Source organism: Opisthorchis viverrini, assembly GCF_000715545.1.
Source record: "Opisthorchis viverrini unplaced genomic scaffold opera_v5_94, whole genome shotgun sequence".
NCBI classification, from domain to species: domain Eukaryota; kingdom Metazoa; phylum Platyhelminthes; class Trematoda; order Opisthorchiida; family Opisthorchiidae; genus Opisthorchis; species Opisthorchis viverrini.
Window position 1 is genome coordinate 65,445 of NW_008751751.1, and position 22,413 is coordinate 87,857.

At 40.6% G+C, this 22,413-nt stretch overlaps 1 protein-coding gene across 1 annotated transcript in view; it reads right to left on the bottom strand.

The window, feature by feature from the left end:
• T265_05185 (hypothetical protein) overlaps positions 1-12,426 on the bottom strand; it is a gene marked incomplete at both ends in the record, with an annotated part of 51,418 nt that extends 38,992 nt beyond the window's left edge. The window contains one exon of the mRNA XM_009170129.1: positions 12,342-12,426. Within this exon, the coding sequence (XP_009168393.1) occupies positions 12,342-12,426 (85 nt within the window). The remainder of the gene's footprint in view (positions 1-12,341) is intronic.
• Positions 12,427-22,413: the final 9,987 nt, after the last annotated feature.

Sequence of the window (22,413 nt, forward strand, 5' to 3'; positions counted from 1 at the left end):
GACGACACGACTTTACTCCAGACCGCCTTGTAATACGATTCCTTGCTGTAGAGTGCCTGGCTGTTCTTCAAAGGGTTGTTCCCCGGCGGTCTTCTTTGCAGGGTCAAACCTTAAGGAGTTGAGTTCCAGTTACTACAAACCACAGGATCATTACAGCATTGTATCTCTACAACAACGGCAAGATGACAGCTGAAATAAACGATATAGTACTGAAGGTCTATAAAGCGTTTTATATAGACACAAATCCGATTGAGCACACAATCGCTTTGGTGATAGCCGGCGTATAGGATAGTTTGACTTATGATAGTTCTATTAAGAGCACATTACAGTAGAGGTCCTCCGTTTGTGTGATGACCTGTACACCCGACTGCATCTATTAATGCATCCAGAATGTAAAGAATGAAATTACTCATTTTGCTATGAATTTCTTATATCCACCTATTTTTATTCAGCTGTCTGTGTGACGGGCTCAGATACCACCTCTCACACAATCCCGAAGGGTGCTTTCTTTCTTTCTCGGACTTTCACACTTTATGTTTCCTCAAATAGGGTTATTGAGCCGATTTAACCTTTGGGCTTTGAGAGTAAGTGATTGCATTGAGTGATATGTCGGACATAAGTAGACGTTAGACGGAAACGGGATTACAGTTCAATCTTTGTTTGTCCGAAACTTTTGCTAACGTCTTTCGACGCCATTGTCCCTAAATGTCCATTTTATGGTACCGTCATTCTTCTTCCACTGCAGGTAACCAAGCATTCTATCCTTGACAGAAACGAAAGTCATCATCACCCGAAGAATTCATGGTACTTTTGGTGGATTACCACGGAACCACACTCCGTGTTGCAGTTTTACCTCTGTACCTTACCTTTACCCCTCGTGCCTAGTTCCTCAGCGTGTACTTCACCTTGAAAATGTAGTGGCACGCAATTACCCTTGTTCAGCAGATGAAGGTTTGTATGTCAAATCTAAAAGTTCACATTGCCTGGGGTAATTCAGTCATGATGTTATGCAACTCGTGGCTTACTAATGTACCTATAGAACATGTAAAACCTTTTACATCTGCACAGTTAATTAACTGGTGGCCCGACAGGTCGTTAGTTAAACTAAACTGACAATTTCAATGCACACCAGCATTAGTCCAACTGAAGTCTTGGTGCTCTCATGAAAGGTGCGGTTTAGGATGAATAACGCCTAGCTCCCTCCCGTGAATTGAAAATCGATGAGGTAGTCCCTGACTGCAAGATAGACCAGCTTGTCACCTAGTGTATGACTTTGTTCTCTGCACTGACAACAAGAATCGCTTGATTATTCGCTAATCCATCTGATTCTTGTGCACCAACGTACCAGCATACCTTATTATCTTCTAGTAGCGCATGTTTATTTCGCAGCATTTTTCAGGGAGGTAAGATCAAAGGGTATTAGAATATTGTCGCATGACTAAGATAATCTGGGACAACGGCGCTAAGTAGTTTGGCTTGTGCCTACACGAAGTGCATTCTGATAGGCGAGACGCGTACTCTCGTGAGCTCCCCGTCTTCATGAACTTTTGATAGACTGCTCATTGTCCTAGTTGGTAATTCCGTTCCCGGTGCGGGCTAAGCCAACCACTATCGCAACTCCTTTCATTTTCAGAGAGGATAAGTGGCATAATTCCGTTTTAAAGTTTCATAGGTGCCTCCAGTGTATTTCCGTGCTGTGACATCCATTCGCTATCACTGACATTAGTTATGGTAATAATGCGGTACAAATGATCCGGCCGTTTATCTCCTTTTTGATGCAGTCACGCATCTCAATCTCCAGATGCTACAGGTACAATTAATTTACTGTGTTAATGATGAGAGGGGAAGAGTAAGACATGGGACACTGCGATTTGATCAAATCATGTGTATATCTCATTGGGATATATTGTGTATATATTGCGTATATGCATTGTGTGATGTGTTTTTATTCTGACTGAGATAATATTCTTTCAAGAGTCGTCTTGGTAACGGTTGTTTGTTATGCTCAATGCCTATAAACTATATGGTTAAAAGACACTGATGATTTGTAGTGGAAATCAACATAAGACGTTTTAAAGCTTCGTCTCAATAGATGGGAACAGCACCCCGGTAAGTCGAAAGCAAAGTCCGACTGTTAGGCATTAGCCCAAAGGTATTTAGTCTGCTAGTCTTCCTAAAGAAGGTGTAACCAGTTAACTCGATGGTCACTGCACAGATCTATCCAGGATTAAAACTCGGACAACTATGAAGCGTCGGACTGTGTTCAACCAGAGTCTAACGTGCCAGCGGTAAGCTGGTTTGATGTAATCATGAAATGATGCGCCTAACCTGGGAAAAGTCGACACTCCTTTGCTCTTTCGTTAGGATCGCATATTAATGCATGGTAAAATAGGGCAAAACCGAACGCACACGCAATTCCGGGGCAAAACCAAGTACAGTTGATTACCAGACTTCGTAACACTGCACATGCAGAACACGTTATCGTTCGGCTTCTAATTACTCGGGGATTTGCGGAACGCAACACAAGAATGAATCAGGTTTGGTTTGTGTATTTGTTGGAAAACCGCTAAAGCTCCTGTACAGTCCTCCTGATTCTTATAAACATAAAAGGTTTTCAAAGTAAATGAAAATCATCATCCTCGAAATACAAAGTCATTTTTGGCTACGGAACCGGAGAAATAAGCTTCTTTTTACCACCGTAAATACATCAGATTAAACAAAGTAAAAGAAACCCGCTTTGTTGGAGAACGCAAGGAAACGAAAGTCAGTGTAGCTGGAGACCGTTTAGTCGATCACAGTAATTAACAAGTGGATCGTTACCCGGCTTGACAAGGTCTATACACTCAATATCCATGGTAAGTACCCAAAACCTCAAACGACAGGATCCAGTGTATTTTTGACACCGGGTGAGGGGCCTCATTGATGGTCCATCCAAGAGCACAGAAGGAAAATGAAAATAAAAAAGGCACGAAAATAATTATACAATCTCACATGTAGCTATCTTGTATGAGCAGCTTCTGATGACCTTTTCAGCCATCTTGCTTCAAGGCCATTATAGATCCTAATGAAATGACAGAACATAATGCCCATGAGGCCGTTGATGATCCATCGACAGTTAGCTACCGGATTCCTCCTCCTTGAGACACAGCAGATACACATGGTCTCTAAATGTACACCAAATTGAGTTCAACTTGAACACAAATTATATCTAAGGAGTATGACATAAACGAGATATTTAGCCAAATTCAGCTAAATCTCGTTAAAACCAAGTTAGTTTGTGAATAGGTATATTTCCAGGATTGCCTACAAGTTGAATTCAGACAGAACTCGAGGCTCACTGACAATAGGGGAATGTGCTTATCTATTAATTTCCAAGCCAGTCATGGGCTATCGCGAACTTGGTTGTGGCCTGTTCCGGCAAAATATTATGGAGCGATATCTCGAATGTTGTAGCCAAGGGTCCTTGTGCAGAAAATTTACTCAAAGAATCTCGCGAAAGGTAGATCCTGCTGGATTCATTTGACTCTGATTAAAAGCGAATCATTTTGCACAGGAGTTTATTTCGTGAACTTCTCTATCACATTTTCCCCATGGGTTTCAACCATTCATGCGTACCAGGCCGTAAACATCAGTGCAGTTTCGATGCGGTTTGATGCGTTTTTATATTCATTTCGATAGCAAATTTCAAGGGTTGCACCTCATCTAACGAAGCCCTGGCCGCTGCTTCATATCAGAAAGCCACTAAGATAGCCGACTTATGGTCCAGACGTCTACTGGAATAAAATTTCGTGGAGCAAAAAGCACATCAATTTTAAGCCAAAACATGATTTATGGGTGCTCTGTAAAACAAGTAGTGAAGCTACTTAACTAGTTTCCCGAGAGTAGAAGAGACTACGCTGGCTGAAAGTCGAGCTCTTCGTTATACCATGCGCTTACACGCATCAGGATTTTGGAAAATAAATCTCAATTTAAAAGTGCTCTTTCGATCATGCATTTTGTTTTTTTCATAATGCTGATAATTTGGAGTGCCACTAATTTTCACAGTCTTATCCTTCGGCGAATTCAAAATGCGAATGAAATTTTTCCAGGCATGGACAGTTTTACACAAGAAATGATGGACCAGATTGCAGGACTTTCAGTACTTGGTCTCGATTTATCTGGTCAAAATACTTATCAAAAGTGTATAGGGATTACCATTTCGAGAAGTTTGACAGAAGACCAAAATAAATCATGTTTTCACTTGGGTAACGCACTGTTGAGAGACTTCATTCAAAAGCAAATAGCTGGAAAACGTACAACACTTGACGACACGCACTGGAATATTCAACTCAGGCACGGTAGGTAGCTTTGGTGTAATGTAGCCGAATGGGACCAAGCACACTGCTACGCGATAAGTGTTATGAAGCACAAGCCTACAATATCGACACTGGCTATTCCCTACATATCTACCTAGCGGGCTTTTGAAGTGATGAATCACCACACAGAAATGATGAGTAGACTTACTTTTCCACACCAGACCTTTTTAAGTGTTAGCATGATGGTACAATCATGCCAGAATGCCACATGCTCCTAATGTTTCTAGAACCCAGCACTTGTTATGTATAAGAAATGACCTCGGATATCATCAACGATGGTTTTCATAGGCTGTCATTTATATAAAATTACACATTTCAATAAAGAGATGGAATCTGTTACAATGTTTGAAATGGTATGGAGTAATAACCCTATTGACTTATGTCCAGTCAATTTGAGTCAAACTAATTGTTCGAGAGATTGCATCCGTGAGATGCCTCAATCAGATCTAACCGGATTCAGTGGCCCACAGTTTAGGTGACAAGTCAAAATAACCCACTCTTGGGATAGCACTTCGATTCATCGTATGAGCAGAAATCTGGAGTTCGGTAAGCACTGATCGAACATAACATTAGAGTGTACTTCATTTAGCACCTTTCATGTCCTCTCACTAGTCACCGAACAATAATAAGTGCAACCTAGTAGAAAGGGGAAAATCAGTTTCTTCTATTCTTGACAACGTCTAAGGTGTGATGGGATAGAAAATTTCCCATTGTCCCTATCGTTCATAAATTACTTCGACAACAACGACGGTTTTTGTTTGATTCAGATTTGTAAGGCTTCGTTCTTGTTAGGTATTCCGTAGACAACTGCAATCGTACATACCTAACGACTTGTCAGCCTTTGGTTACAACAGGTTCTCTGAAAAGATCTATTCACTTGGTTAACTTCAACTATTGATGCACCGTGGATCAAGGAGAAGGCATTTTCAAATTTCAAACAATAAAGATTCATGTATTGTCGCTCATGAATCCTCAACGAATGATCCTATTCAGGTAGATATATGTGCACCACGTGCTTCATGAAAGAGGCTTACAGCTGGTACGACTAATGGGTAAGTACCTTAAACAGTAGTTGAATGGAATGTATGGTGCTCAGTTATTGTTCTCATACAGATTGAGAAACAGTAACACTTCAGAAACGTGTGTCCAAATCCAGAGTTTTGGGCGTCGGATGTACTATTACGGGAAGCTTTTTGAAACTTCAAACAACGGACTTTATTCACGTTTCGCTACCTACTTCCTGGCCATGCTTTTGTAAATTGAAGCGCAAAACTGTCGTGATGGCGTTGCATATCGCTTTCACTGTGTCAATGGATGAACATCCAGCTGTTTTGTTTCTAAAGGATAACAGAAGCAAGGCATGATGGGCATAGAAACCTGACATCACCAGAACTACCATGCAAGTTCAATCCGAATGTGACTATTCTTGGAATTTCAACTTCAACAACCAACCCCGTGCATGCTAAGCTTAAAAAACCTTACCTCTACTGAAGCCTAATTTCACTCTGCCTAATTTCACTCTCTACAGTTAGCCAACTTCATCCTGAGTTTTAGTTTTTACTTTGTAGCCCATGTAGTGACACAACAATCCAAATGACGTTTCAAAATTATGAGGCGTCGTAGGGACTGAAGGCCAAAGTTTCCAATACGTATAAACTTTGGTCTATTGCATTTCACTGTTGAGAAGACTGGCTATCTGGGCCACTGAATACAATGAAATTAGCCACTCTGAAGGCCATCTTTCAACCCAAGAAGCGCATGCAACGACATCAGTTAGAAAGCGCTGACTTCGAATTGTGGATTTGTTATCCGTTGATTCGCCGGCCTGTGGTATCTGCTGCTGACTCGCTCCAGTGCCTAGTGTCGGAGAGAAAAAGGCTCACAGAAGGGAACACAATAGCTATATTCCAACAAAGTGGTTGCGAGATCGCGAGTGCGTGCGAGTGCGAAAAGTACAACGGCCTCAAGCACTTTATTGGAAGGACACTGTCAGAACTTGGTCTGACGCACACGGTCTGGCTGTGACGCGCTGCATATTGAGGGGGCGTTGTCTATCTGGTTAACATCTAGCGGACCTGAGAGTTTCGGTAGATTTCGGGCATTCAGTGGTTGCTTTCAAGAAGCTGACCTTCCTGATAGGATCGAAGACAATAGAGTATTGTTGTCCTCTATGCTGTATCAAAATAGAAACTTGTGGTTTCCAAATTTAGGTTGGTAGCTTCCATTCATTTTGCTAGGCTGATGACTAAGTTAATCACGGTTACTAGCTTACTATTAAGACATAGGAAACTACAAGCTATTGGATGCTTGTACTTTATAAGGGAAATTGTCCACTACACACCTACAGGAGAAGTTTGAAGCACTCAAATGCTACCTATTTGAAGACGCTAGTATTACGTGTCTCCAACATGAGGAAACACTTCCGTTCGAAAGAACGCTTGATGTCTGTCTCATGTACCATATTATGGATAACATATTACTGTGCACATGCATTAACCAATAGCTATGGATTACACGAAATTCTTCTGGACGACGACAGGAGATAGTAGTACGAGATGCCCGTTTTCTGTACGCTCAGAAAGGAAGTGCGTTTGAATGGACAAACTCTTCGAACTGTGTCACCTTAGGTGATAATGATTTCTAATCGCTAAAGTCAAATTTGCATAAAAATATGCCTATGGTGACAGGTGTCCCACTGGGTAATAATGGGCAGTGAAGGGGCGCCTAAATAATTTTGTCGCGATACCATAAATTCCCGCTTTACCAGGAAATCGAATTCGCGATTCCTTGCTTATCAAAATAGTGTTCATCATACTGAGCCACAGCAGACGTTGACCCAGGTCGCACACTTGCGAGTGGTCGCAGGTTTGCAGCCTCCCAAGGTATAGTTTTGGTTTGTATTATTTGATTACTTTATGTATTTATTCACCTTTATAGACATGCGTGGGTTGTATTACACCAGGCGTTAGCAAATTATCTCGTGTAATACGCGCTATAAGATAGAGTCACTTTTGCCCAATTGATGAATAGGATATCAGATTTTGCCACTTATTTGTAAACTCAGTTTCCGTGTGATTATACGATGGGCAATGAGATGGATATTAGACAGCACAGTAGTGAGCAAAGCAGCTTAGCATCACCGCACCACATATAACAGTGTGCAAGCCTGTTTTCACAAGACTTTCGGTTTCATGAAGCCAGATGAATAAGCCATCTGATCACTGCTACTCCCCCCCACGAGGGGACCAGGACGAAGAATAATAACCGAATAACCTGAGAGAGCCAAAATCCGAATAGTCTGAAAATTGCGCTTGCTTATGCTGCCCGAGATGAAACCTCGAATGCTATGCAAACTAAATGCTCAAAAAAGTCCGAAATTTGATTTCTGAATGTTGTCCGAATGATAAAATACCGGCTGATAATTCTCCTGTTTGCTTCCAAATTTATGTGTTCTTGTCCCTTGACGAAACTTATTATTTTTATGCTAGTCCGAAAAACCAGAATTCTGGTTTCAGGTATTGCAGAAGTATGACACTTAAGAGTAACGAATAGCAAACAGCTAGGTGAGTACGGTAAATAAATACTCAAGCGCAAGAGAGTCATTCGAAGAAGACGTAATATCTAGTGCGGGCGCCTCTAAATTGTCGTGTGCGGCCTATCAGCGCACATGCTTGAGTAAATTCATAATTTCCGGTCAGGGTTATTTGCCTCACCTCATCTCCGACTAGAGGCGCGCGAGGGATGGCTGAAACCAATATGTTATTATTATTAACCAACATCTGTTTCACTCCACCATCCTAAGATGACAATACCGGTAGTCATCGGTCCTATCATAATGGGCGTCCTTCAGAAAGCTTTGACATGACATTTCACTTGAGGAATGTTGCTGCTTTCCGCTTCTACCTGCTTCTCGCCACTGTACTTAGGCTGGCTGATAACTTCCAAAAGGACTTCGAGTGAATGCCCGCCCTTGGGTTTATATTGGCATCACCGACTCGCATGTGGTAATACTGCTGACTCCACCCGAAATATCTGTTGCTCTTCCACTAAGTACGAGTGCCAAAAGGCCCAAACACTGCTAAATATAAGGGTAGTTTCAGTGATGGCTGATCCTATCGACATAAGGTTGGAGGGATATAGATAGATAGATAGATAGATAGATAGATAGATAGATAGATAGATAGATAGATAGATAGATAGAGTCAAGGTCTTGAGTAGCTCAAATGCAAGTCCGTTTTAATGAAAAAATTCCAAAAGGAGAAGGAAATTCACTTCAAGTGTCACGGCACAAACACAGGGCCTGTCTTTGTCGCAGCCAGTTTTATGGACGCAGATAGATGCGGATTTACTACCAGTATTCTACGCCTTTTACGAAGATGAGTACAGTTGCGAATCTTATAGGGGCGAAAACTTTCGACTCACAAAATACGAAATTCTCCTATTTGCTACAAAACGCTGCTCAGAACCACGTAGAAGAGATAGAGAATATAGACATCTGTGAGCAAATGAGCGTGTCAATTCCTCCAACTCTTCGAAAATCGTAGTTAGCTGCATCCGTAAAATAGAGGAATTTTGATAGTGACAAGTCCATGATAATTGTGAGTGCAAAACGTGGCGGGGATTTATTGATGTTGGGCTTAATCGTCTTCAGCGCAATCATTCTTTCGAAAAACCAGCAACCAAGTGACCACGTGATATGAAGAAAACACGAGTAAGTAAATTACATCACTAATCAGCTGCTCATAATCAAACGGCTTGATTTCCAGCTAATAACGGGAAGAAAATGTAGTACGTTTGGATTCCATTGGAGATCCGTGAAATGGGCACAGCACAAATCGAGTTCAAGATCAGACGAAGATTTCCAAATTTCTTCATACCATAGTTGTGCAAGAATGCAGAAAGGCTGTCAAAATACACCTGAAAGTGAACACGAGTTTTTAGTGTCCTGCTTACTCGATGGGTACCAAAACAGCTGAACCCTCGTGCGTCACATTTAATTATTTGAAATACATGCCTAATCTGCTACTTCTGTGACTAGTCAAATAGCATTTGATAGTCGCTTGTACTTATAACGAGACATTTTTGCTGCTTCCACTATAGGCAAGCAGATGGTATCGCTTAGGTAATTATGCTCTTGGCACCCACACCGCTACCAGTGCCTGTTCTATATGTGTATTGCTTAGACTGATAAACATAGTAAATTGTTTTACTCCCGAGATCCGTGAATAATATCTTTTTTCAAGGATGCTGCAAAGCGTTACTTTCATGGAGACTTGGTCGTTTAGACCTGAAAACAACGAGGGAAATCCACTACCTAAAAACCTGGCCTTATTGTAGCTTTCATATAACGAGACATTTTTGCTGCTTCCACTATAGGCAAGCAGATGGTATCGCTTAGGTAATTATGCTCTTGGCACCCACACCGCTACCAGTGCCTGTTCTATATGTGTATTGCTTAGACTGATAAACATAGTAAATTGTTTTACTCCCGAGATCCGTGAATAATATCTTTTTTCAAGGATGCTGCAAAGCGTTACTTTCATGGAGACTTGGTCGTTTAGACCTGAAAACAACGAGGGAAATCCACTACCTAAAAACCTGGCCTTATTTGTAGCTTTCAACTTTTCGATAGGGGCACCCGATAGCCTAAAATCATTTTAGATAAAACCAAGTCAAAAAATAGTGTTTGAGCTTTCGCGTTATCATCACTCCGGAATCCTTGGAATATCACACAATGTGTAATGATCACGCCATACAGTATGACGTAAGTAAGTCACGTCGTCTTCAGAATACGCATTTGTTTTGGTTCAACATTTAAATTTATGGATTCTCTGGCGGCAACAGTGTCTACCGAAAAACGACTGTAAGACCTAAGCACCACCGCTATTCAACATTCGGTACAGAGCAAGTGTGCTAACCGGAAGAAATCTTACACCCTGGTTCTCTGTTTCGTCTTGTAACTCGGTAAACTGCATGCCTACTCACCCGGTTCGACGAAGATTTGTGTCAGATGCAAAACTTTGTCCAGCTATAAGCGCTTCGGAAAAGATAACTTACTAAGTGGCTCCAAATTTTATATAACTAATTTGAATTACAGACCATTTTAATCGCGACATAGTGGCCTATCCAAAGAAGAGGAATTCATCCGAACTCTGATAAAGAATTACATAACCGTTTATTTTAGACCTAACCACTCCTATTCGGTCGAACATGTTTCATCCAGCTAGCACCACGTGACGCTGATTATCTTATCATGGATTTTGCTAACAGTTAAAGGAAGAGCTCCTCAGAGTGCAGGCGGCTAGAAGCCATCTAACACAAAAGTAACAACTTTATTTGCACAGTTCGGAAAAGTCCATATCCACAAGTGTGTTGCCGGAAGTTCCACAAACGTTCAACCAGAACATAAGGGTTACGGAATCTTGAAGGCTGCCCCCTTCCTGGTGGTCCCCAAGAAGGACGAAACCGGTCGTGGGTTGTCAATGAGCTGTCAGCAAACCTATCAGCCGTGTGTTTCCTGGACTTTGTTTGAACATTAAACGTTAATAAACAAGCCCTATAAAAAAGTTCGATGGTTCTTCATATCAAACCTTTTTCAGATGCTTAGCATTTGACCAGATGCCACGCTCATGTTTTATCAGTAGTATACACCACTACACCAAGGCTGTAAATGCACTTTCTGTGCCACGTCAAGTAATTGAAAAGGGGTCGCTATTGTTGTAAGAAGGTGAACTTTGGACAACGCTGATTGCTACTTTTCTGTTTCTCGTGCATACTGCACAGCACTAGAACGTTTCAGTCGGATGACCATGTGTACTTGTCTAGTAGCCGATCAGACGCCGGCGAGACGAAACTTTAGTTATTTTTAGGTGCTTGATCAACCACCTGAGTCCACCTGAGCAATCGCCCATGGCATTTCGAGAACTGAATTCCCCATCATCGCATTTTAAATGGGGAATCTGTAACGTTAAGCCAATAAAAACGTCTGTAAGGACCACATTTTTAGCTTCATTAACTGTTCATTCCGCAAATGAATGACATCCGTCAGAAGCCATTAAGGCTTTTCCCAGATATCATCTTCGAAAAATAACTAGTAAGAACACTAGAAGTGGTAAACTGCAGGGCTGACGCCAAAGTAATTGAGACCATACCAATCAGGCTAAATAAGTTCATTGATGAAACTATCCCCGCATAACCATCTCCATAATGAAATCGGAAGACGAAAAGCATGAGTGTTGTTTATTTTTTCTATGGTGAATTAATGAGAAGGAGTTGTCGCCATGAGCCCAATATGCCACTTAGCTCCCACAGTATGCTAAGCACCATTATTTTACCGCAAGATCACATTCAGACAACTATACTCAACAATCCAATTACCCATATAGGTACGAAATTTACCATGTTGCCTCAGAATATGTCAGCGTTTTCATAGTTTACCAAGACATGTTTCCGGAGCTCACTTGTATGTCCGGCTATGAATCTGACAGCTTACTGTCTGCCAAAGTTGTTTATGTCCATTTGGATTTGTAGTGACAGATGAATCCAGTGTGATTTAAGCTGCCTCGTCGCTGAAATTTTTGCCGTCTTATGCCATTTAAGAAGCTTCATAGCACTAGTCATTCAAGGAGAATATCTTCAATGGTCGGCTGCGTAAATGCCTTAAACTAGGTGTGAACTTTTCAGACCATTTTAATCTTTATCTCTTCTCAGTCGCATTATTGCTTCAAAGTGTGACGTGTACACATCATGTGCTAACCTTATGTAAACTAACGGATTCTGCCACACCTATATTTATCTACCATATTCATTCACTATTCAACACTGACCCTACATGAATCACTCATGTGATACACGCGTGAGGATTTCTGAGAGCAACACAAACAGGCTTCGCCTGATGACTGCCCATTTTACGCAACTAGATGAACAAATCACAACACCTGTCAGCTGCCGTCGTTACCATATCTGGCTGTACAGGACCTAACTCACCACGGAACATCTCAGCGGGAAGAATATTTCTTTGACTATCCAATTTCCGGACTTGGAGCGTCCAGGCTTCCTCACAAGTGAACATTCACAAAGAAAGATACAATTGTAGGTCATGACCATCCCTTCCCATGAGGAACTTATCGACGCAGTACAATCCCACGTACATCGTATCGTCTATGAAATTGTTTTTGATCGTGTACACCGGGCAGGCAATTAGCCACTCTTTTGCTGCAAGGGAAAGTCCTTTAGAACTGATATATTGATGAGCAAAGATAAAGGTGAGACTATCCACCTCAACATCGATGAATGGTTGCATCCAGAAAAGATATCTGATGGTGGTTTGATGACATTAGCTTGTCGGTGAGTGCTAGGTGATCAAAGTATGAGACAAATACAATCGCAAAACGCAATGTAGCAGTCACAATGGCGCATCTATGGGATGCCGTATACACCAGCATTACCGTTCGCAATTTCCGTTCAGTTTTGTTGTTAAACCAATAAGAATGTCAGTCACTCATAAGAGCCATCGTGAAATTCTGAACACACGTTGACCATCACTGAGTTCTTTCACGATATCTTCTTCTGTTCAGTACGGGATTAAGAAACTAAAGGCGAACAAGGATGTGATAAACTGCGGGTGAGATGCAAATGCTGCTTACACCGCGATAGCTTTGTCTGAGTGGCCAGTGGTCTTGCGAGCGTATTTGGAACCTTCAATTCGCGCACGAAAGCTGTCCGAGTGCACAGACTCGCGTGGACAGGCGCTGGGTACGATATTAGAAAAGTGGTGTTAGTATTAACCACTTGGCTGGTGCCAGCCAAGTGGACAACTGTTGCGCTGCTATTAGACAGCGTCAATCCGACTGTCAGCAAAACGGGTTATGCTCCCTTATCGTCTCACATAACTGTCGTTTCGTTTGCCCTATGTATTCTGTTGTACATTGACACGTGAAGGAGTAAAATAGCATGCATTGAGCTTGAATCGTTGTCTGACGAGCCAAAACAAACACATACGGGCGGTCTCAAATACATGCAGCGATAAAATACTGAGGTGCACGTTAACTGCGTTTACATTTCTTTCGTGTACACGAATGTGAATATACAAGGCAACACACAGTAGATCCAATCATGTTCATGTTATAATTTGGCAGACTTTGTGATCTATTCTTAAAATCCTCCTGATTTCTCAAAAAACCCGGAATTACTAGTTACATCCATGAGCTTTATTACCTTTAGGAGCAAAAGTTCCCCTACAGTAAGTTAAAGAATACGGTTGGAAAACTTCCAGGTGAACTGTGTTCAAATTTCGGATCAATGAAACTTAAGGTTGCTAGTAAGCAGGGATAAATCAACACGTGAACAAAATGTAAACTGCGACTAGCAGACAACAATTACGTTTAATATGTTTTCTCACACTGCAGTTTAACTGCTTTGTGTTTCATCCTTAATTGCAGAGTTCTCGTTCCCTGTCTGTTCTTGGGCTGCCTTGGCTCTCCCTGTGTTAGGAGAGAATTTGGTCAGAGTTTCAGTTTCCACTTCGTGCAAGAATAACATGATTTTCGCGCAATCTGCATGCTTTTATTCATGAACAAGGAAAAGATTGAGGTTTGGTGCTATTAAGTACTTCAAATCCTTATTTGCAGGAAAGAATCTCTACGAAAAATTTAAAATCGTGCCACTACAATTTCAGGTCCCTGAGTGACTCGATCGACCGCCGTACAAGTGTTTATTGTCTGGAAGTTAGCTGAGTTGATTTTTACAGAAGCCCACAAAGTAAATCAGAAACCGAAAAAACAGACCAGGGTTGTTCAACTGTCTTCAATACATCACGCACGAAGCATTCTTAGGATTTACGTTAACATTATGTTCTATCTGAAACAAAATTGGAGAGAGCAAGCGATACACACTCAGTTGCGAACTAATTTGGTTTTGATGGGAGACTCAACTGAATCTGAGTAAATTTTTCGTTTATGATGTTCTGTTTTAGCTGACGGTGTTGCATAAGACCGAAAGTACGATACGGATTTCACGCTGTTAGTGTTTCAATTCAGAGTCTTCATAATATTCATAAGGAAATGTCTCCCAACATTCTGATCATCTAGCGAAGAACACTGTTTTGATGACGGCCTGAAAGCACAATCGATTTTCGCATATTACGACAGGCACTTTTTAGAGTAATTCCTGGGCGAAACCTCCATTGGCTGTTTTATTTATAGACCCGCATTCCTGTCACAGTATTCGCTAGCCGGGAACTTTGAAAGGTTACGAACATATCGGCATTTTTTTCAAATGGAAACCTGCGTGCATCAATAATAGAATTTTTAGTCGGGTATGTGTGGACCAAAATCACTTGAGAAGGGTTATTTAGCTAGGTTTCTGGTGATCCAGTTCGGCAATTTTCGTTCAGTGGGTTGACTAGAGGAAAGAGGTTTGCTTCTCACTAGAAAAACTGTGTAGGGGACCAGTGTATGAGAGGTCGATTTTTGATGACACAAGCGGAGTTTTAATTGTGCTGGAAATGGAAATGGGCCAATAGTTGTTGAACTGTTTACTAAAATTGAAGGTTTTCATTAGAAAGAATTCGTTCTGTAAATGATGTCAGTATATGTTAATGCCTCAGAATTACCTTACAGCCATTTCATCGTTTTCATCATCGTCAGCCTTGGGAAGCTCAGGAGTTTTCAAACTCACGACTTCCCGGTTAATAGTTGAGGCCTAACCTTTTGATTACGGATAACTGCTCAGCAGTTCGATACACACGCAGTTAGAAAACAGCAACGAAACAGTTCTGACCGTTGCCGAGTTGAGTTTCCTTCAAACAGATGTGAGAAATCTGTTGACAGTTGGGTCAACATTCAATGTAATGTGCCACAAATGTCTGTCCCGAAAATCGACTCAATAACCAAATAGATGGACCACAAAAGAGTTCACGGCAGAAGTACATGCTTGGGAGCGTCTATTCTGACAATGCTTCCCACAGAATAGGCGGAAATTGACTTCAGGCTGCTGGTCCGATCAGTAGGTTGAGTGATTTGGTTGCGAACTGTTTGTCACAAAAGATAATGCTATAAATGTAGCGATGTGCAGTGATTCAGCATTGCCCCACATACAGTAGATTCCTATGTAACTGATTCCTAGAATAACTTTGATAGAAATTGGTTTATTTATTAAAAATTGTCCTGGGTTTAAGATCACTTTAGTGCAAATAGTAAGGTTCTTGTCAGACAACTTAGGTTTATCTTCCAACACACAAAAAAATGGTTTCAAAGGCAAAATTATACGAAGTGCACGGCATTCGTGTTCAGATGATGTGGCTGTCTCAAGAAAAAGAGGTGTGTTTCGCACATACCAAACTGATCAATTTCCCTACTTAAGAATATTTTAAGTGTCACGGTTTTCCGACATTTGTACAATGTAATGATTCTGTGGCGCCGCTTTGTTAAGAGTGATTCATAAAACGTTCGTTTAAAAACGTTGACTCCAAGTTTGACTCTAAGTGTGAGGGAGGTTGTATACAAAATGCTTAGAATTACACGTCCCCACTTAGTTTCAACATCCTACCAAAATGCTAGAATCAAAAGCGCCAAAACTTTTTAATTGATTTCGATTATCAAAACATTAGAAACAATCAGTATATTATTAAATAACTGGCAAAGTATCCGTTTAAAAGTGAGGGACGATTTATAGACACAAAGATGACAACCCACGAAAAGCGCTGCGTAGAAAATGGATGGCTAAGCGAGATTGGACAACAGATAGCTCAAGATAACACGAGAACTCACAAAGCTACCAAGTGACGCCGCAAATTCAAAAAAAACGTTCGTAGGATTTTCCAGAACTTTCGTCGCGAGGCCTTCCAGAAGTTGATCAGTACACGTAGAACAATTTGAACCATCCTACCACTCTTACCGGGATGTTAAAAATCATGTTTTCGGAAAAGAGACTTTACAAATTTATACATTGACTGCTTTTGTACACTATACCGGGTGAAGATGAAGGGCATAAGTTGGTTGCTGTGATTCGTTATCAGCAATGGCTGGATGACTCCATTGGGTGAGAGGTAACAATATTGCGTTTTTTCTATTTAAATGTCACTCATGTGTCTACTAGTGAAAACTATTGGCAGTGAGATGCATTTCAGCAATTTGTAAGCGCATGGGATTGCTGTAAAGCACTCAGTACTGCTTAATCGCCAAGCAGGTCCTTGTTTCAAGTATAACTAGAAAAACATGTGAGAATAGTAAGCGCCATCAGTAAAAGCGTGACTTGTTGCAACATTTACCTGCAATAAAATGAAAAGCAATGTAAAAACATTTCTACGCTCAGTGATACTTATCTTAGACGAAATGCCTGTTGAAAAGCACCGGAGACGTCGGTAAGTTATTACTAGTTGTTTACAATTTTATCAGCCCAGAGGTTCAAGTATAGCTCCAGTTAAATCCGGGAAGTGTGAATCCCATTCAGCTGGAGTATCTGTTTGGAATTTCACGTTTTTTGGCAAAGTAAATGAACTGGAAGAAATGAGCTGTTAATCATGCTACGATGTATTTACCAGAAGGCCAGGATAATTATTGCTAAAATCCACAACAAAGCGCTGTGGATTACATAGAAGAGAACAGTGTTTTCCTGTCTCATTAAGTGGGTAATTACTAGCTTGTGAAGTTGACTTAAATGGGATGTGACGAAAGAATTTCAATTGGAGTCTAGTGATTTGATGTGTCGCCTTATTTGGTTTTACAGCACATTCCGCTGATTATTTTTGCTATCTTCCTGTTAGCGATAGGGATAGGCACTATAGGCGGTATGGTAGTGCCATTGTATCACAATCTAACTGATCAATAAACGTCATCCTGCAACCCTGTGATTCAGTCATAGATTCATTTCACGTTTACGTCCACATTTACTCACTTTTCTTTCATCATGCCGCCTTTAAAAAAATCAAATGTTTGATCTCTTATCCAAACGCTGGCATCTTGCAAATTCTTCAGGTGACTGAAGCTAAAGAAACATAGTAACAATGATTCAACTTGTGATGTTGAACATACTACGGGTTGTTCCATTCAAAAGTAAAATCAAGTGTTATGAATAGCTTTCAAAGGAACTATGACGTGCTTCATAGCTAAGATCTTCTAGATGATATAAATCTTTCACTGTCAAGACAGCTTCTGCCAGGGACTAAAGTTATTCGGCAACTTTCAAGTAAGAAACCGAGTACTGCCACACCACGTTGCTTACGTAATCCTTCATAACGGCTACCGTTTAATCAGCTGGTGTCATAAGATAATCTTTCCAAAAATACTTTCTTGAAGGGGGGTCACGTCACAAGCAAATTTCACAGGAACTCTCTTCCCTGAAAGGGCTACTTCTTACATACAGATGGTTTATACTTTTGTACCACGATGACAAACTGCTGTTCACTTATCGCAAATTACCAGAAAGCAGCGTATTTGGGAATGGTTACATGTGAACAACCTGCATTGTGGGATAATTGAAAGCGCACATGGCTTATCAAATATTCACCACTTTTATCACAAAGTTGAAACTGGAAAGTTAGCTAATATACACTCATTTTCAAACTAATTGGTCTTTCGATAATTGAAAGCGCACATGGCTTATCAAATATTCACCACTTTTATCACAAAGTTGAAACTGGAAAGTTAGCTAATATACACTCATTTTCAAACTAATTTGGTCTTTCGAGAGACTCACCTGGAACCCAGCTGATTTTCAGCAAATTTATGAGTAGTACATTACAAATATGAAACTGGAAATTTATTTTTACTGCGTGTCAAACGGTTGGCCATGAAGAAATGCTTATTTTCCCCTTCCTAATAATACTCCGTTGGATTCGCTGAACTAAATTTACTTGTTTGTTGTAATGTGTTCTCGAGTCAAATTCTGACTGTGATGAGTGAGAACTTGAATAGTAGTGGAGATATGATATCTGAATGATATTTAAATGTCAAGTAACCCTCTGGTTCACCTATCCTGTATCGTTATGTAGCTGCAGTTACAAAATGTGATAATTACTCTCTGCGTTACAAGATATTACACCACATCCTGCAACACGGGCGAACAATAAATTGTTCACCGGTTTTTGGGGTGAATTTTGGAACACTTGTGTAGAAAGATTTGGGCTTTCGTGTGAGAAAACGGCCAGTTGAAATCTCGTAATTCCAAGAATGACTTAAGTTCATAAGGGCTCTTCTTCGCGAAGAGCAGGTAAAAGGATACCAAACGCAGATGAAGCCACCTAGTTCGTCAAACGATCAGGAAGTTCTCGTTGAAGCAACAGTCATAACATCTTATTACCACCAAAGTAATTCTGTGTGATTTCCATCGGCTGGGTAACAAACTCAGTCGAAAAATGTTTTCATAGGCAAGCCTAAAAGTTCCACAATTTTCTAAGGACCATAATGATGCTGAATTATATTCCTTGCACTCATAAGGAGAGACAAACCTACCTTGTGTTCTCTTTTAAAAAGTCACCATCTTTACAAGAAAGTTGCGGTATATATTTGTCTTCCACATATATGCAGTTTTCAGTGATGATAACTTTGTTGAATCTGAGAGTATATACCTTCACAATAAATCCAAGTCATTAGTCTCCTTCAGAATGATAACAATTCGTGTAAAACCTTGTATACCGTCTGTCAAAATGGGCGTTTTACCACCAGGCACCAACATGTGTCCAACGCCTTTAGGTCCTTAGCGTGATCTCGTTTGACGGTACAAGATTTGAAGGTAGGAAAAGATACTGATAAGCCCTTAAGTGCTGTGCAGTCGTTTTATCCTCATTGTAAATCATAGGTAGTGCGCATCTCATTAATTTCCAGAAAGATTCGAACTCGCCCATTTCCGGTCATAAGTGGCTGATCAGCATAGTTGATCACCCTGTTGATGATTTTAAGAAACAGCCGTACAATGGTTACCGATTAGCTTCACTTAGTGGGGGAAATTTTGATTGGAAAATGAACTCCGTCAAATGACTCGGTCGATAAACCATCTGTTCAGAAATGGAACAAAGACAGAAGTCCGCACAAAGCAACGATATCATTTTGGTGATGACTGCATCAGCAGACCGAGCAGACCTCCCGAAGAGCATGCTTTTGTACACAGGCTTAGTCATAAAGGAACCGTGGTCTTGACTACCAGTTTGAGTATCTTCACTCAGCATTCGAATGTCCATCCCACGAAAATAGACTAATTGACTCAAGATGTGATGTTGAACGGAGTGATTGTAAACAGAGTCTTCCCAGACCGCTAGGTTACACTTACGTTCAGAAGAACGATATATATCTTGAGCTTTATCATAAACTCAAGTGTTCAAAACTTCCGTTTTTCACCAATAACTCTCATGCAAAACATCTAGACTGGTTTTGAAATTTAAAATCAGTTGACAGATATAACTCGTATCACCTTTTAGTGCAATCTCTGAATGATAGCTCTTTTCATGCAGTATCTAACTTTCGTGTATTTGCTCAAGTCCCTTAATTCATTCAGTCTGAGCGACCTAGGAATTCACTGCGTTGTCTCTCCATGTTTTCCATCAATGTGTTTTGTTCATCAGGCTCTCTGAGAACCTTTTTTTAAAACCAAGTTGCTAAGTCATTTATAAGGACACCGCGTGCACCACTGAATGGATTTAACAGACCTCGACGGTCAGGTAGCTCACATAATCATCTCAAAATTTGGCAGAAAATGTCATTTGGCAGTGTGTCAGTAACATGAAAATTAAGCAAAATACAAATATGTTAAGGCTCCTAGTTCCCTTGGCTTCATTAAAATGAGGCTAAATCTAGAGACGGATAAACTTGTGCAGAACGTTTCCACCTGCTGTACTGAACAAGAATGTGTCTATCAAAATGCCTACTAAGATAAACATTGCTTAAACCAGCAAACAGTGCGAGCAAGAGTCATTCTGTACGCGCAGACTGCATTCTGGTCAGTCAGTACTGAGTCCCGTGTAAAGCTCCTCCACAGGTTTAATTGGTCAACGGCTTTGAGATTAAGTATGAAAAAACTGAAAGCATTGGACAACTGCATAAATCCTTTCCGTCCAAGTACGACTGCTTTATTATGTCCTTATCTGGCTTTATCCTAAAGAAAATCCGTCATATTCAGGCACCTTCTCACTGACGATTAATACTTTTCTTGGTAAATCCGGAAGTCGTTGTTCATAGGCTCTTACGTTAGAATATTTTTGGGAGTAAAAATCATAACACACGAAAATTGATTGAGTTTACCTAAACTGCTACAACAAATGTAAGTTTTTGGTGTAGTTGCCCATGGAACTCAAAGAAGTCATAAAGTCTCAATAAACTCTGATAAACGCCCTCACTACCAACAGCTGGGCTACTTATAACAGGTAACCACGCTTAGAGCTAGTGTCCATAGATTTACCCCGACTTAAATATTACCAGATTTCAGTGGTTCCCTGCTCTGCCAACCCCCGCTCCAGGACGCCGGCGTTCCATCAAGAAGCATAAATACGATGACTATAAGAATAGATTGTTTCACCCTCTCACTATTTTTCGCGATACCATCCTACGACTTACCTTATATGTACTGAAATAATAATTCAAACCAGACAAAAGTCTTTTACCATACTTGGTGTTTTTTGTTCCCTGACAAAAGACTAGCCTAGGTGACCATGCTTATCTTCAGTTACCAGACGTTAACATTGTTTCATTGTTCCGGTCCTAAACTTTTGCCAGGTCTTCTCTATTCGTTTCACAACTCTCCTAATTTCACGTACTTTTTTGGGTTTAAACCATTCATCACCATCATTATAGTCATCCTTATCAACTGTAACAACCGCGTACTTGTCGTCCAGTGGTTGTAGCTGCCACCGGCTCGTTCACCGATGATTTGGGGAGTTGGCTAGATAGCTGCACCTTGGATACGGTAGCTGATAAGATGTTGCGTAAATACGGCACTGTCAGTGGACTGTCAAGCGGGAGGATTTAGGTTGGAAAGGGAGGTTTAAACTATTCCTGTGCAGCGATAAGCTTTTTTTATTGTTACCTTGCGCCTAACAATGGTTATCTACAATCTCTCACTTCGAAATGTACAACAGAGCAGCTGAATTTTCTTTTTTTCTATTATCAGTTAAAACTCAACATTTTCAAACCACTTTGCTCCGTTTTATCTATTCTGTATTGTTTTATACCTGTGCCCTCGAGTGTGCTACTTCACTTTGAAAACTTAACTTATTGTTAACTGATGGTCGTTTTTTTTATATTTTACATAAGATGAAAATAGCTCATTGGAGTTAGTGAAACATCTTATCCGTTCATCAAAACGAAGGTGTCAAATGTGTGTCAGATAGCTTTCGTCGTCTTTAACTAATGTCCTTTAATACCACTGACGCACTTTTCTTTAAAAAACTTTCAGCTTACTGTACTTCTGGCGCTGCCTCGTCGAATAAAAATGATATCCCTATACTTATACCAGATTATGACTCCTAACGTACAACCGTTGATTCAGTAGCTTCAGTAGCTTCCCTATTTAGCATACTGAAACGCGGAGCTAGATACCGAGATGTGTATTCTCCTTGTCTTTTCACTCTTTTGGTGCTAAAACGTAAGCATAACGTTCTTACGAGGTCTGCTCGTAACTTCTAAAGCGAACCAATGCACAAAAGTGATACGTATATTTCGTTTACTGGCTTGGTTTTCTTTAGGTTTCTGATGTTTATGGACTGAAAAGGTTTGTAGTTTTACTAGGAAGAGCAATTCGTAATTGGTTGAGCGGTTCTAGCTTCGCTAGTTAATAGACCCATTTTTTATTAAAAATGGTCAAGCACCCTACAGCAAAGTGAATACCCTTTTCTCGGTATAGCTTTGGAAAGCCTTCCTACCTATCTTTCCCTCCATGCCATAGAGCATACCAAACTTCATTCTCGCAAATTTGGGAAATCATGAATCTTTGCCTTAACAAGGTTTGCGATTTCGGCGGTCAGTAACCAGATCAACTGCGTGGCCGAATTTTATCTGATACTGATGACTGCAGACTGTAACGGCAAAAAAAACATGGTCTGTCCTGAAACATGGAATTAGCTGGACGATGT